The 17,374-nt window shown below is 42.0% G+C and overlaps 1 protein-coding gene across 1 annotated transcript in view; it reads left to right on the top strand.

Annotated features, from left to right (window-relative positions):
- Nucleotides 1-17,374, top strand: part of FRAS1 (Fraser extracellular matrix complex subunit 1) — a 156,929-nt gene that overhangs the window by 78,201 nt on the left and 61,354 nt on the right. Inside the window, exons 14-20 of the mRNA XM_061472100.1 lie at nt 625-768; nt 2,485-2,625; nt 2,935-3,075; nt 3,906-4,079; nt 6,609-6,749; nt 8,703-8,846; nt 15,147-15,299. Coding sequence (XP_061328084.1) covers nt 625-768; nt 2,485-2,625; nt 2,935-3,075; nt 3,906-4,079; nt 6,609-6,749; nt 8,703-8,846; nt 15,147-15,299 — 1,038 coding nt within the window. The remainder of the gene's footprint in view (nt 1-624; nt 769-2,484; nt 2,626-2,934; nt 3,076-3,905; nt 4,080-6,608; nt 6,750-8,702; nt 8,847-15,146; nt 15,300-17,374) is intronic.

The following is a 17,374-nucleotide window of genomic DNA, read 5'->3' as shown; positions in this document are numbered from 1 at the left end:
AGACCTTTCCCAGTTCCCACTTTTCCCAAGGAATTACTCAGTCTAATCACATGAGGATTTCTGCCTTACCTGACCAGATAGAGCAGCAGCCAGAAATCAGTTCTTCTGCTCCTGTGCAGAGTCCTGAAAGGGCGGAAGTTGTTTCTGAAAGCAGGCTCTCTTGGATTTAATTTAGCAGGATTTTGATTGCAGCCTGCAGTCTAATTCTGTGTTTGTGCATGAAGCTGGGGTAATGTCAGTAATCACTGCAAGGATTTGATTGCATTTTTTAAGCAGCATATGATGGGATCTTTTCCCTTTTCCCTTTTTACTTGTACAGCCCCTAGCACCAGGATGAACAACAGGACTTAACAGTGTTAGCAGCACTTCTTCTAGTCTGATTACAGCTACATGTAATCACACTGCATGTCATATTGCACGTACAAAAAGAAGGTGTAAATCATACCCCTGAGATGGCTGAGATAAAAGATTCTAATGATGTTTTTTTGTTCTCCTTGAAGCAGGGAATCCCTGTGAATTTAAGAGACAAAACTGCACAAAAAAATGAATTACTGCAAACTCTTAATTTTAAAGAGATGATTGGAAGGTGATTGTTTGTTAATCCTGCATCTTTCTTCCTTGCAGCTTGTCATGAGTCCTGTTCCTCATGCTGGGGTGCTGCTGAGAACAATTGTTTGGCCTGCAAAGACCCATCGCAAATGCTAAAAGCAGGGGTCTGCGTGGTGAGCTGTGGACAGGGATTTTATACGAAGGGTGGAATCTGCAGTGGTAAATACCTGTTTTCTTCCTCCAGTTGCAAGAAGTTTGAGAAATGCTCTGCAAAAAGGAATCAATATTTCATTTAGCTGTGCAGCAGCTGTGGTTTTGCTCACGTCTAAGAAGGCTGATGCACCTTGTGCATAAATATCGGATAAGGAAAGCTGCTGTTTGTGAGATTATTAATTCGTTTAAGTTAATCAGATGCTGAAAGGTTTAAGGTTTTTTCCCCCTCACTGAACAGCTTGAAAGCCTAACTGAGTTGTTTCTGAGGCTTGACAAATCCATTTGTCTGCATGAAGAAAAATGGCTTTTGCCAGCAGGTTTCTGTAAATTTGATTATAATTCAGCATCACAGTAACTAATACCTGCACAACAGATTGGACTGAGGAGCTGGGAAGGTTTGCTGAGAAAAGGGGAAGAGATGGCTGGGGGGAATTAAAAGACCTAAGTCAAACAGATCATGAAAGGGGGAGAAAAATCTCAAATAAATAAATAATGTAAAATCTGCCACGACCATTCAGGTCAAGTCTGGGTTTTGCTGGCAGAGACACCTCCTGCAGCTGCTTTGATGGGCTGTTCAGTAGAGTCAGGAGAGATGACAAAGGGGTTTTCTGCCTTCATGCAGGCCTGAGCCACAGCTAGCTATAGAGGGCTTCAGACCTGGAAGGGTCTTGACAAAGTTACTGCTATTCTGACCACTTCTGGATTAATTTCACTTCAGGTTCCCCTTCAGTTTGGTTTGATGTCTATACCAGTAAGTGTTACTCACCTGTGTCTGGAAGTGTCCAGGCTTGAAATCTTACATCTGTAGCTGAAAATCTTTTAAGCTTGAAAGGAAATTTAATTTAGATGCAGCTTGGCCATAGTTTTGATGTATTGTCAGAGATTTCCTCAAAACTGCGTAGCTGTTCCTCAGCTTCCAGGATTGAGGCCTTGCATCTGGTACCAAAACCATGCATTTTGATGCCCAACTGGAGAAGTGTAAGCTGTTTTAAAGGGAGACCGTTTGGTGAAAAGAAACACAAATGGTTTAAGTAAAGTGCTTGGCTGTTCTGAATATACAGCTGCTAAGTGTTACTGACTTAGGGAAGCCAGAGTTTCATAGAGCTCTTAGGCAGCAGGTCTGTTATCTTTGGAACTGCCTGCCTGGGAGAATACGGACTGCAGGAATTGATAAAATTTATCATGCTTGCATTTAGATGCATTTTCACCTTAAAACTTTGACTTGAAGAAAGGGGGGGGGGCAATTACTGTTTTTTTTAACCCACTTTTCCTCCGCTTTTTACTTCCTGAACAGTCTGATAACTGATACTTGTTGTACAAAGAGTTATGAGATGGTTTTCATATGTGACATCATTCGGAATGGTGCTGTCTCTTCACAGACTGTTGCTGAGCAGAAAAAACATACTGCCTTAGCAGGAGGGGTTGTGTCAGGAGGGTAGGGAGTGCTGGTGTAAACCCATTCCTGGTATTTATACTTACTCATAGTTGTAGATGGGATACAGGTCAGTGGAAACCTATCTGCACTCACATCTACCTCTGTGAATACCATTACTTATTCTAGGGAAGTGTGAAATGGTACTTGTGCTGGAAAGCAATGTTTAAAGATGTCTTTCTTTAGGACAAGGCATGGTTTGGCTTATTTTATCTACATGGCCTTGTTGGTGGCTCTGTTGCTCTTTGCTCACTGAGTGCGTTTCATTAATGAGCTATCCTTTTGGGCAGCTTGTGACCAGTCCTGTGAAACCTGCTACTCAGACCAACCCAGATGTCTGACCTGTGCTTCAAATAAGTTCTTACATGATGGGAAGTGCATTTCGGAGTGCCCAGCTGGGTATTTCCCGAGTAGCAATGGAAGGTGCAGAGGTAAGAGATGTATTTGCATGACTGTTTTGAAGGCTTTCAGCTCCTTGCCTTGTGAAGCATATTAAGACACACTGAGATATATATTCAAAACACTGTGTGAATGAGTTATTAAAGTTATTAGGTATTAATACAGGTGTACTTCTGCTCTCTTTAATTTGCATAGCTCATGCCAGCTGGGAATTGTCATTGTTGGCTGGAAGGAGCTGTAGTCAGTGACACCCAAGGGGAATAGAAAAAAATCTTAAGGAGAAAAAAAATCAAGAGAAAAAATGGGATGTTTCAGTTCTGCATACTTTGTTTCTTTGTCAGCTTGTCATGATACATGCTCCACATGTGAGGGACCTTTGGCCACTCAGTGCACCTCCTGTTCCTTTCCTCTGGTGTTGCAGTGGGGTCAGTGCCTGCAAGGCTGTGGAGAGGGTTTTTACCAAGATCATGATGTCTGCAAGGGTAAGCTACATACCTGGAGTAAGTTTTTCAGCTGCTGTAAACCAGTGTACCTATATTGGCTTTTGTAGGGCTGTTCTAAGAGTACTGTGATGCTGATCCTTTATCCTGTGCTTAACTGGGCAATGACTAATTCCTCATTGTGTTTGCCTGCTGATAGTTTTCTACTGTAAGTAAAAAAACCAACAAATTTTCTCAAATACTTTCTGCATTCACCCCCTCAGAATTTATTTATCCTGGGGACTTCCTTTTTTTTCCCTGTTCTGTTGAAATAACCATGCATTTCTTCCAAGTTTTTTTGACATGAGCTAAGAGGTGGATGAAAGTCTACACGGACCTACTAGGTTTAGTAAGACCGAGGTAATTTTTGCAGCAGTGGAAAACCTGAAAATTGGGAAGATGAATTTATGCTTCCTGTGAGCCCTTCAGCCTGTCATTTCTTGCTGTCTCTCCTAGTGAGATTGTATTCACCATTGCAGTTCAGAAATTAAAGGAAAGTTGACTGCCTGTGGTACAGTACTGCAGGTTTTTCCCAACATTATTTCTTCATCAGCTTTAGTCAAGGAAAGCACTGTTATTTGGGGCTGAGGTGAAAGATGTCAAACAATTTTTTAAAAAACCCTGTTCTGTTATAGAAAATACAACACCCCATCTTGTTTATGGAACAGATTTCTTAGCTGGGGAGTTGCTGCAAAGCTTATGCTATTTGCTAGCTCTTTGAGTATCAGACTGTCTGCAGCAACACAGGACTGGAAAGAGGAAAGAAAAAGAGGGTCCAAACCAGTGTTTTTCCCTGAGTTGTGCATCTCATTGCTCTCTTGACCTGCGCACAGGCTGTCACCCATCGTGCCGCACCTGCATTGGTCCAGGGGGCTCTCACTGCCAGCAATGCAGGGCACCAGATGACGTGCTGCAGCCTCACCAGCGTATTGAAGGAGCACTACATGGGCTTTGCCTTTCTCACTGCCAAGCCCAGTTCTACATGGACAGCACAGGAGTCTGCAAAGGTAAGCAGAGGCTGTTCCAAGCCACAGGGTTGCACTGGGGTTTGGGTGGTCTGGGTGATTTTTATGATGTTTGATCCTTATGTGACTTGAGCTGTGTTTGCCTTGTGAGAGTCATGAGTGTTTAAACTCAGTAACTTTCAGACAATGTATATACCAGTACTTTTGAGGGAAAATACACTCTACATACAATTTATGACTAAAGGATATAGGTTTTTTTCTTTGTTTTAAATGACTGTTCAAGTCTGCACAGCTCAGCTTAGTTGAGCTTAGCTTTTTTTTCACTGAGATTATTTGATTTTTATCACTGACGTATTTTGAAGCAGGATCAGTCATTAAATCCTTTTCAGAAAAGGCTGAGCTTTCTTCTTGTTAGTCCTTAGAGCGGGTCAAGACGTTACACAGCAGTCTTTTCTGTTTGAAGAAGCTCTTCTGATACATGCCCTGCAGCGTATATGCCATCACTGCTCCTGAAATACCAAGTAGGAAGCATTTCCATGAAGGCTAGAATTTGGAAAAGAGGCAAAAGCGGTGTACACTTGGGACATATACGTGGTTTATCACTGCTCTGAGAGAAAACTGTGGTGGACTTCAGAAAGAACATTTACTGGGTGTATCAGGAAGCCAGTCTGGCTGTACAGAGCTTGTGGCAGCCAGTGTGAATATCTCTACAACAAATACACTGCAGTATCCTGAAAACAATGCAGACAGAAGCAGGTTGAGAGGTTAGACTGAACATCTTGTGCCAACACAGCCCACCCTAAGTTTAAGGAGATATAATACTTTCAGAAATGGCAGTGATACCCCCTTGCAGAAATCAGAGGATGGAGGCACTCGCTCAGGAATGGAGAGAGTGACTCTACAGTGCTGAAGCAAAGTAATAGTAGTAACAGTAGCAACAATGTTACGGATGGCTGTTTTTTCCTGTTGAAAAAACATTTTGTACAACTGGACATAATTTCAAATCTGTTTATTTTTACTTTATGTCTTCATCTCAACTTGGTGGAAAGAGTCTGTACAAGCTCATTTTTTTGACTTAACAGATCTTAAGGGAGGAAGAGGTGGCTTTTTTTGGGGGAGGGAGGGTGGAATGAGTCTGTCTTTAGCAATGACCTACACAGACCATAATGCTTTGGATTAATACCTGAAGGCATTAGTGTAGAGCCTCCAATCCATTCAGTGGCTGTTCCTTGGCATCTAATGGGTTTTCTTGGGTGAGTCCAGGTTACAGAAACAGAGTGAAGAAATCCATATAACACTGCCTTAGGTGTGTGAACAGACCTGTACAAACAGGCTTGAGCAGAGTTCAGTGGCAGTGCTGAATTATGTCAATGGGCAAGAATGCCGGCACAGCCCCATGTGTTATTAGCTCTGCCATCATAGTAATGGCGTTACAATAACAGTTTGATTTATTGCAGAAGGGTATGAAGATTCAAGATTGCAAACTTTGAGCTACCCCTGTAGAATGCTCATGTAAAGCTTGTAGTTGCACCTTTTTGAAAAAGTAAACCCACAACAGATGTATACTATGCCTGCACTACCTGCATTGAACAGGAGCTGGATTTGAAGGTTTTACATGTGTGGTTGGGAATTTCTGACCAAACAACAGAAATAATTTCTTATTTCTCTCATGCTTGAAATTTCCCTGATGAAACCATAAGAAGTTTCTTACATGATTTGAGTCACTTGAGCCAAAGAGAGTCCTGGAGATGTTGCATTTGTGATAAAGGTCCCCAGCTTTTCTCCCTGGCTCTCTTGCAGACAGCTAAGTGTACTTGTGTAAATCATTTCATTCCATTTCTTTTCTCCTCTCCAGCCTTGTATCTGTCATGTCTCCCTAGAGGGCAGGAAGTCTCTTTGTGTTGAGTGAAGACTCGCACCAAGAACATGTGCCTCGAGTCACTACTCTAATAAATAAGGTTTTTAACTAATGAGTTTATTCAGTTAATCAGTTTATTTAGTTTAAGATGGCTTGGATAGGTCAGTACAAGTAAAGGTGAAGTCTAACTTTTTAATTGCACTGTTCATTCTTGCTGAATCACCCTTGTAATGAGTGTTCACTTCACTAGCTGTAACATGGGCAGTCCACCTCTACGTATGTTTGCCCTTCCTGCTCCAGAATGGCTGATGATAACCATGCAGTGATGCTGGATAGAAACTCCTTCCCAGAGTAACTGTAGGGTGATAGTGAAAGATGATTTCAGAATCTGGTAAGTTTGCAGACCCCCACAGTTCTTCTAGGGAGAATGGGATTTCACAGCATTGTGCATCTCAGCACAGCTTCAGTAATGAATTGTGTGGGTGCAAAGGAAGATTGAATGTGCAGCTTTCTCTGCTTGCTCCTTATCTTGAAGAAGTGTGCTATACAACCTTTGTACTCCTGCCCTTTCACCCTTTCAGAAGCAGAGAATCCTCTAACAGAAATACCTTCACTGAGGAGAAAGCAATCTAGCCATACTTTAGGACAGTAACAACCAAAATAAGCTGGAAATAATTTACCTGTCATCTTGGTTTTTTTTCCCTTCCCTGCAGAGTGCCACCCCTCCTGTGCATCCTGCGTGGGGAACACTTCCCAGGACTGCACAGCTTGTCTGTCTTCCCACGTCCTGCTTGAAGGCAGATGCCTCTCTGAGTGCCCAGAGGGGCTGTTCAGCCACAAAGATCACTGCTACTGTGAGTGCATAGTGCAGGCACCTGCAGCTTATACTGCTGGATTTCATTGCATGCACGTTTTGTAGTGCATTTCTCAAAGTAATTAGAGATGCTGTCAGATTTATATGAGGCTATTTAAGTATTTTCAGGGGAGAATAGGATAGTCCAATTTCAGGAAACGGAATCTCCTCCTAATGGGAGAGAGGTGTACACATTGAATTGTAAATTATAATCAATTTGTTCCTCTGGACTGTTTCCCTGATGATATTTTGCGTTTCACTTCAGTAGGCTTAGATGATGTTCTTAGCCAGTGCACTGTAGAAAAAGCCTTTACCAGACAACACTGAAAAATGGTTTGCTTTTGTTAGGCTAGATAAGCATATTGTCCATATAAAGTACCTGTATTTTATGGCCACTCCTGGCTATAGGGCTGGATTTAGAAGGAGGGAATTCTGCAGATAGAGGAGAAAAGCCATTGCATCTATGAATGCCTGATCCATAGTGGGGACAGTGTTATTTATTCATGCCTCAGCTTTGCCCACCAGTCAGCAAGTGGCCTTCCTTCAGCTTGTTTGAGCTCATCTACACAAATGAATGTGATTACTGACCTTCTGAGTGACTGCAACGATTAAATCCTGTCTGCCTCTTGAAAAAATGGTGGCTTTTGGGGTATGCTGTTCATTATGAGCTGCTGAGTATGATGGGTGAGGAGAAGCAGGCATTTGAAATATGATTAGTCCCTTCAAGGTCAACTGAAAGTTGTCTCCTATTTTATAATCAATTCATTGGGTCAGGCATACATATATCTGTTCTGGCAGAGGGAGAAATTTACTGGTTGCTTCCCTGGAAGTCCTCAAATTTAGGGAGAGAAACCTCTTCTAAAGTCCATTACTCAATTTATTTGTCCAAGGAGCAACTCCATAAATAAGTTTATTTGGCAAGCCATTGTAAAGATTCATCAAGTTTGAGGCTGTGCACTGCCACCTTAGAGCTGAGGTAGCTGCTGCATGTTGCATTAGGTGGTTTCAGGCTTATGTAAATGTCTTAGAAACAAAATGTCAGTGTCAGGAAAAAGGCATCTTCCTGTCTGCTGCCAGCATAGATTTCCTGCGGGTTTTGAGCAGCAATGCTCAGTTAATACAGATGATTTCTGAGAAAGGTGGTGGGACATGACACGTTTGGTGTCCCCCACCCAGCTTCCATGTGGGGAGTGGGCAATTGTATGTAGCCTGGGAGAGTCCTGAGGTGGGAGATTTTTTAAGTTGTGTGCTTTTATTCAAAACAGAGCTTTAAAAGCAGTTTTAAGGTTTGGGTTGTTGTTTTTTTTTACAGATCGTTAGCTGCAGTATTTGTGTATCCCTCAGATCTGCAGCATGGAAATGTGGCATCTGTCTTTAAAGGGATAGGGATACAAAAGCAGTCTGAGTGAAATATTTTTGAGCAGTCTTAACCACTTTACCTGCAATCCTTTTGTTGAGCTTTTAGCAGGCAGGGTAGCTAATGAGCTGGCCTGGCATTCAGGTTTCATAGGCTTTGGTTTGGGAGGACTTCAAGCAGAAATCGTTCTTAGAATGTACTTGTGAATACCAAACTTATGCCACTATAATGTTGATACAATCCCAAGGTATTGATCTCCCTTGTGCATCCCACTCTCTTTCTTATGTGCACAAGCATGTGGTAGAGAGAGAAATAAAAGGGCTAATCTCTTTATATTTTGTTTTGTATAGATCTATACCTTGATTAATGCAGAGAACAGATCATGTTTTAAATTGGCAACTCATTTCTCATCTTGTTTATTCAAAATGAGGTTGTAAGAGCCTTCCAAGCCACAACTCTACAGTCACTGGTGCTATGAGATTATTTTATGTCTGTGTTTTGTAGATGATTGTTATAGGGATTGGCTTTTTGAGGAGGGAGAGTGTAAGGTGGACTATACCAAGAGCATTCACAACAAGTGTTGATTGTCTTATCCAGCTTGTCATCCATCCTGCAAGACATGCCATGGCCCTTCTGATCTGGCGTGCTTAACCTGCCATCCCCACGCGACTCTAGCCAGCGGAAAGTGCTGGACTAGCTGCAAGGAAGAGCAGTATCTCAACCTGGTGGGATATTGTGTGGGTAAGTAACAGGAGATGGCATGGGTCATACGGTGTGATGATCTTTCTGGGCCAGTCCTGGGGGACCCAGAGCCAGGGAAGTTGCTTAGCTCCTGCACAGAACTTCAGTAAAGTGAGTTAAAGAAACATTTATGATTCAGAGAAGTTTTCTTTTAGGGCCTTAAATAAAAAATGGCACAGTTAGCATTGCTGTGTGCATTCTTGGGAGGTAATAGGATTTCTGTATAGGGGTTATACTTTGTGGGTGCTCGGTGCATACACTTAAGCCTATCATAAGAAGCCACTGATTGCATTTGTCTGTCTAAAGAGAAAAATTCCTTTTAATCCATCACGCAGACACGTATAAACATATCCTGGGAACTGCTCCAACAATTTCTGAGCTTTATCAAGCCATTTTTTTCTTTATCAAAAAGAGATATGGTTTGTGAGGCTTAATCTAGGCTGAACAGTTCCAAGTGAGATAAGTAATCCTAAGAAAAGGGAGAAATGCATTCGGCATAATAAATACACCCATTGAGAGGCCGTTGTTCTCAATTTAAAATAAATTATTCCCCTTCACAGAGACTTCTTTTTGTTTATATGTGTTGAGGTTTTTCTAGGAAAGACTTGTTTCTTTGCTCCCTACAAATTGATTTTGTGAACCATTTCTTCATCTTCCTGTTAAACAACAGTTATTGTTTTGTCCACAGAGACAAAGAGAGGTAGGAAAAAAAGTATATGAGGAGTAGGAAAATGTCCTAAAAGTATTCTACAGCTCTGTGTGTACACGGGAAATCAGGTTGAGGAACAAAAATGTTTCATACAGTCAAGTAATTGCAGTATGGAAATAATTCAGCATTTTAGTGTAAAGAGCTGTCTCTGCCCTGTAAAATTTCTGGGGCTACAATGGTATTTGTTAGTGTCCTGTCACATCATAGCTGTATGCACTTTGCTTCTCCCACCTTATTTTCCCATTACTTTGCATTATGCTTCCCATGAAAAAAAGGCCTGTGGAAATGTATCTTCCAGCTGTAAATTTCGCTGGAAAAACTTATTGCCATTCATCATAAACCAGGATTATTTCGGGTTTACTCTGAGGGTTTACTCTATTGCTTGCTGCATGCTATGTGCTTTAATTATCCCTTTTAGACTGCTGTTTCCTCTAAGTTTGGCATGGTGTCATGGAGCAGTATGCTTGCTCCCCAAGTCCCAGGGGATTAGCTAGATGTCACAGTGCCTGGGAATAATGAGGAGGTGAAACTGCAAATGGGCTTGCTCGGGCAACGTGGAGGGCAAGGTTTGACCTGCACATATGTGGCACTGACAGAGATGAATTGTCTGCAAAGAACCTTTCCTGGCTTTCTGAGCTCCAAAGCAATTGCAGGCTGGTGATGCATCCTTTCCTTGCAAACTAACGAGCTTTTTTTTGGAGACCTGTAGGGGATGAACACAGTCCACTGTTTGGAGACTTCTCAAAGTAGAAACATTATTTTCAAGGCTTGGCTCACAGTGCCTGACATCACCGAGTGTCAATATTGAGTGTTTGGATCTATGTTCCCAGAACAGGAGAGAAGGCTTCCCAGGTGCAACATAGTAAGAACATAAAGAGACACCTTTCGTCCTTCCAGCTCTGACCTTAGTTTTGCTATGTAATTCAGTCGAGCAAGTCCTGCCCTCAGGAGGCTAGTACAGATATTCTTTTGTCAGATAGGAACCCCTAATGTTCACGTGGTCTTGCATATAGATGCATTAATGTTTCTTGGTCTAACTGAAGTCATAGAGGAATATAGAATCCTAGAATGCTTTGGGTGGGAAGGGACCTTAAAGTTCATCCAGTTCCAACCCCCTGCCATGGGCAGGGACTCCTTCCACTAGACTGGGTTGCTCCAAGCCCCATCCAACCTGGCCTTGAGCACTGCCGGGGATGGGGCAGCCACAGCTTCTCTGGACAACCAGCAACAAAGCTTTTCTGTGCCAGTGTCTCATCACCCTCACAGGGAAGAATTTTTTCATAGTTATTTGTTGTCTTTAAAAAAAGTTGTGCTTTGGTCTCAGAGCTGCAGTCTGAGGTTTGCTGCTTTTTGTGACAAATTTATGTCCGATGTTTAAGCGAAGGTTATGTGTTGCCAGTTCTGCTAAAGAGCTCCACATCCAGGTTGTTAAATTTCACTCATTCTTCTCAGTCAGTCCTGATTGAAATGCTAAATTTGCCCTTGCAAGTTATTAATTACCAGTTAAAGAGCAGCTGTCCTGTAAAAGAGAACATTAAAACCCCTGACACTTGCATAATATATGATTTGCATCAGAGTCTAACAAAGCTTCTTCCTTTGCTTCCCAAAGCGATGTATTTTTACAATTATCTTCCCATTTATCTCTAATTCCTGACTCTCCAGGCAAAACTGTGTTATGACTTATAGGGACTGCTGTGCATTACAGCCATCTGTCATATTTTATGGACCTTCAGGGGAAAATCTTTCATACAGGGTGGAGAAAACCAAGTGTCACTTGAAACCATTGCCTGTGAATTAATGCTGTTATTGTACATGTTACCTGAATAAGGATTGGAACATTTGCCTTGTTAATAGAAAAAAAAAAAAATAAAAATCTTGTTTTCAGCAGTTTATCAAAGAAGCGTTTCAGATGTAAGCAGAAGAAAGACAAAATGGTTTCAAGATTCTAAAGATTAATGAGTTTCTACAAGTCTGATTTGGGCACACTGAATTTGTGCCTATCTTCTTCAAGAGCAAGCAATTGATTAATTTTATTTCATAGCTGAAGCGTACATGCAGGAATGTGTGTATGGCTTTAGCTATCCTCCTTTGAATATTGGGGCTTCTGCTTTTTTTGTTTGCCCAGTTTGAAAATACTCATTGATTTCCCTCTCCTGCTTGTCCAAGACAAGCTTTAGCTTCAAGAAACGTTGCAATCACCGGTCAAAAAAATAGCACCGTCACTAGAACTGTTGCCTTGCTCATAAACTCCCGGCCTTTCTGATTTGAACAAATCATATGCCTGTCTTGAGGCTTTCTCATTGATCTTGAGGCTTTCTTGTTGATCTTTTCGTGGATGCAGGATGCAAAGGACCACCTACCAGAATTAGAAGCATGGGCAGCTGGAGTGAAATGAAACTCAAAGCATCCCCAAGGTCCTATCTTAACTTCCAGCTGCATCTTCCTTGAAAGAGAACTCCCAGTCCTCCTGTTCAGCTCCTTGGGCCTTTGCTTAAGCTGTTGTGAAAATGCTCAAAGATTAACCAGAAGAGCTCACTCAGGAGGGTCCCTATAACAAGCCTTTCTGCCTTGCTTTTAAAATTCCAGAAGGAACAGTCTGACAACAAGAAATACATTCAGCTCCTTGTAAAATTAATGAGCTACTGCCATACTTTTTAAATTAAAGAGACACTGATATCATCACAAAGAGCTGGAGATTCCCTGAGCATAGCAAGAGGGAAACTGGAGGCTTGGCTCCACTTAGTTGCTGGATGCAACCTCCTACAGAAGTTAACAGCTGAGCTGCAAGAAGAGGAAAATGGAACATCATTTCCCTGCTTTGGTCTAGGCTTATTTGTGCCAGGATTTCCTCCCTTAAGCTGCCTAGAGAAACTCCCACCTTTTTCAGAAGATTCAGGCAGATCCCTGAAACATGGTTACACATCCAGAGTTCACTTCCCTTGCCTGTGTGACAAATTCCCTTTTGTGTTTTTTAAAAGAGAGACAAAAAGCTCCTTCCAAACACCAAATCAAACAAAAAATCCTGGTCAGTGCAAAATACCCTTTTGAGTCAATCACACAGATCTGAATTTATTGTAAAGACCTAGGGGATGTTTGCATGCTGACATGCCTGTAACTGCGTGATGTTTTAAGTACTGATTTCAAGTAATGCTCTGTGTTAAACCTAATACCTTAGAATATAATACAAAAAATGCATCAGGATTTTTTTTTTCTAAAGAGCCCTTAAGAGGGAAAGTGTATTTAAACAACACAACTGCTTGATTGCTTAGCAAATGGTGGAACTGAGAGGTAGAAATGCTTCTGGTTTCCTTTATGAACAATCACAAGTATTTCAGAGATGATTTTTGTCTCCTCAGCCACTTTTGTCTTGACAGGCAAGGGAACAATATATAACAAATACTTTTCATATATTAAGGGCCATATTTCTTTGCTAAGAGAAAGCTAAAGTGGGTATGGAAGTAAAGTAACTCTGGAAATGAAAATCTGTGTAAGTGATTATATTATACTTTACAATGATATTTTCTCTACAGGCTTGCAAAGGAGCAAGAGAGTGATGGGGCTGAGAAAGCTCTTCAAACACAGAGAAAAACTGTACTGCAACAGCACCTAGTTTTGTAGATACTTAGCTTTTTAAACTTTACTTTGGGAGAATCTGGTTATTTACAGTAGATACTGGTTATTTGGATACCCTTGAGTTTTCTCTGTCTTGTTTTTATGCTCTGTCTATGGAACCTATTGACCATACTCAGTGAGTTTGGTTACTTATATCTATCCAAAGCTCTCTGTTAGAGGCCAGTGGCTCTGGCAGGAGATTAAACTGGAGTATTACCATTTTAACAATCAGGGGAGTCTATATCACCAGGTAAATATGGAAGCATGAGAAACTAATTGGATTTATGTTAATTTATTGACTGCAAGTGCATAGAGCTCTTCATCCCCCCTCCAGCCCTGTGCATACAAATTACATATGGTGCTCAGGGCCTTTTGGGTGAAATCTTGGTTCTTGCTCTCTACCCTGAGCTGGGTGATACTTTCTGGCTTCTGTGAGGCCACGGATAGATGGCAGGACTTTCCACTCTGATGTCAGTACAGGTTTGGGATCTTTGGCTATAAAGATTGATTGGATGATGCCTTGGGTATTGAATTCTTCTCCTGTGCAGTCAGACTCTGCCTTACAGTTACCCCTCTAAGGAGGTTTTGAGCTTTGTCACTGAGTTTGGGAGCATGAGCTCGTGCTGCTTTGCTTTTCTTACCACTGTCCTGATAGTGGTGAATTGAGAACCTACAGGGTCACTATCTTAAGCAGAATATTTCTTCTCGCACACCTTTACCCCTCCTCTGGCTGTTGATTTTCCATCTCCAAGGTTGAGAGTATGGGACAGAAACTAGAAGAGATTATATACCCTGTAAAGTCAGGAGGTGAAGGAGGCTGCTGTTTTAATGACCTTGAATCCCTGCATGCAGTCACAATTGCATTTATTTCTGAACTGCATCCATGCTTTTCCACCAGTGTTTGGTAAGAATCATCTATGTGTGATGCACAGAAGTCAGGCTAATATGTTCTTGCAGGTATGGATGCAGAATTCCCTCGGACTCTGATGTGAGGCTGTCTTCAGCTTGTAAAATAAGATTGCCTGACAATCTGTAGTAATGCTGTCACAAGAGACAAAAGGCAGAAAGTTGAACCTTCACTCGAAATCTGACAAGAAGCTGGGTACTCAAATCAAGCCTCATAATTCCATTTCTTTCAAGACAGTAGTCATTTCCTTTATAATTTTCTGAATTATCATAATGAGGATTAATTTGGCTTCCAGGGTGCCTTACATTGCACTGTTGTGCATACAAAAGGCTTGTTGTAAAACCTTTTGAAGCACTTAAGTTCAGGCAGAGGTCAGGAGACACAAGCTGGGGAAAAATGAAAAAAGGAAAAGGTTTTGAGGCACTCTCATGAAACTGTAAATGCCTCTTTTGGTTTGGCTTGGCTTTGAGGTCTTCAGTGGCCTCTTCAGGGTATGGATGTCTCGTTTGTGTGCGAAAGTCTGGACAGGAAGAACTATAGCCTGTACAGGTTGTGGTCTTTGTTTTTCAGCAGTGGCAGCAGAGGAAGGTGAATGCCTGCAGCATAGTTTGTCAAAGACAAACCTGTAGGTAGAAGCACCTAAAATCAGAGAAAGGTTTGGGGAAAGTGAAGAGCTTTGAACCGGCTTTGTACAAAGTTCCCCAAGCTCTCTGTGGGATGGGAAAGACGATGCTTGAGTGGGCATGAGAGATGCAGAGAATATGGTTGTTGAGGAAAAGTGGGGATGAGGGCAAGAGGAAAGAAATGTTCCTTGAATGTGATAATTTATAGTCATCTCTCTTGGATAAGGAAAACACCCCACTTCTGTTAGTCCTTGCTTCAGAGAGAGCCTGCAGGTATCTGGAAGTGGAGAATTAAGCACCTTATCCCAGCCGTTGTGCACCAGATAGCAGGAAGGAGCTCTGAAAGTTACATCCCTGTCTTCCTTGAATTCCCAGCACTATGTTTCCCCCTAGCCATGCTGTTTTGTCCCTGTGTCATGACAGTGTCTGTTATTCCCTGCTTCCTTTAGATTGCCACCCTTTGTGCCGCCAGTGTGTGGCCAACCTGCGAGATACTGGCAGCATCTGTCTGAAGTGCCAGAACGCCCGTCTCTTACTCCTGGGGGATCACTGCGTTCCTGACTGTCCAATGGGGTACTATGTGAAGAATGGTGCCTGCAAAAGTGAGTAGTCCCTACAGATGCCTCAAGCAACTGCAAGGGACCATCTGGATCCTTGTGAGATGTTCCATTAAATGGTTCCTATTTAGTAAAGAAGCTTTATCCAGCTGGCAGGACACTGGGAGCTAGAGATGTCCTTCCTGGCTATTAACTCAGGGCTGGGAGCACTCTTTCCTTGCTCCCCTCTCTCCACTTTCAGACTATGAGGTCTTTGAGGCAGAGGGTACTGTACTGTCTGTACATGCTGCAGCTACTGGGACCGAGCCCACTCTTACAAGTGTGATGAGTATCAGACAGCAGTATGCTTAAAAGGAGGAGCTGAAGATGAGTTTTTCTCTTTTCTCTCTTGTAAATCCCATTTCTCGTATTCTAATTAGCTACCCTGAGGTCACTCCTAGGAAGAGATTGGCTTCTTAAGCACAATAAAGGATAACTTTTCTGGTGTCCATCACCAAGTCTCCAACTTTCGCGGTCCCAGCACAGTTCTGGGATGCTGACATTTAAAAATATTTTCTGGATATGTGCTTTCAAAGGCTCTACAACTTCTGCTCACAGGAGGCAGAACTGTTTCTAGGAGCACCTTCTCAGGATGTTCTGCAGCATAAAATGGAATATCATCCCAGCTAAGGTCTCTCACTGAGATTTGTCTTGCTATAGTAACTGTCCAAAAGGTGATCGTTCATAGCAGGCCAATTTCCAGGCCAAAAAGCTAATTTCATTCAGCCTTTTAGGCTTAGCAGCACTCCAGGTGCATGGATGAAGCTGCACTAATAGCACATTTTATTCTCCAGCCTTCTGTGCCTTCACCTATCCAGTGTTTACTGTTAATGTGGTTTCATATTCTGATTATTGTCTGAGCTGCTTTATATTTCTGGGACTGTCAGAAGAAAGAAGGTTGCTTTTCTTGTTACGTGGCTGACAGAGACATGTTTGAGCCCTATATGTCTTATGCTGAGCAAAGGGTATTGCAGTTTATTTTAAGAGAAAGAAGTCAAGACAAGAAATCCTGCACATTACAATTAAGATGGAGATGCTCCATTTGCAGGAATTTCCTAATCCAGTCTAACAACTGGTAATTAATGTTTCAAAGCTTCTCTCAAGCACTCGGGGAGCTGTGTGTTTATTTACCTGTTTCTGACAAATGAAATCTGTGTGTCATTTAATTGGAAAGACACCTGAGAGAGATATTTTGTCTTCCTGGAAATTTAAACCTAGGGATGATATTTATTCCCTTTGGTATAAAGGTTTCATTTCAAAGAAGTTCTGCATTATTCAGACTGTGTCAGGGCACCCATTACATTTTGTGCTGGCTTTTAAGATCTCTAGTGCAGCATAAGCAGTTCTCTGATTTCTTTGCCTGCTTCCACTCATGATTTGTTTGGCCTGACAGGTGTGATGATGGCATCAATTTTTAGGTAAAGGCCTATCAAAAAATACAACAGACTAATAATTTTGTGAGTCTGTACCCCCACTTTGGAGCTATTAAGAGGATACATTGGTGTGGTCCACTGTGGTATTTTAAATCTTTTCAATCAGACTACGAGAGAAATGGAGAGAAGACACATAGAGATGGACTGTTCCCTGTCAGTGTTGCTTCTTGGAATAGGTAGCAACTGTGCAGCTCCTGAAGAAGGGATGAATATAAATCTCCAGGGAGGTGTGGAGCAGTCAGGAAAGCACTGAATGGTTCCTAACAGATAAAGCACATTAGGCTGGGGAGGATCTGATCTGAAACTAGTTGAGAGAAGGCTTGAGACGAAGGTACTGATACGTACTTGCCTTTTTTTTACTCTTTCCTGGTAGACAAGTCTTGGCCAGATCCTATAGGATTGTTCTTCAGGAGAAGGGAAGGTTGAAGGGAAGAGGAATGAGTAAAAATGGAAGGGAAAGGAGGGAAGAGAGCTAATGTGCATGGCACAAATAAAGCCATTTAATCCTGCTGCCACAAGGTGGGTGGGTTGTGTTTCTGCTCCTGAGTGCTGTGCACCAGTAAGAGGAACTTAGTAGGAATTTGTGGTACTCAGTATCATCACCACGCTGAGAGTGGTCTGCAGAAGCTTTTGAAACTTGCTCAAAGA

Source organism: Pezoporus flaviventris, unplaced genomic scaffold (assembly GCF_033815535.1).
Source record: "Pezoporus flaviventris isolate CSIRO_AGI_PZ_B2104156 unplaced genomic scaffold, CSIRO_AGI_Pfla_v1 ptg000070l, whole genome shotgun sequence".
In the NCBI taxonomy this organism is placed as follows: domain Eukaryota; kingdom Metazoa; phylum Chordata; class Aves; order Psittaciformes; family Psittacidae; genus Pezoporus; species Pezoporus flaviventris.
Note: the sequence above shows the minus strand (reverse complement) of the source record. Positions and strands in the feature narration are given on the sequence as shown.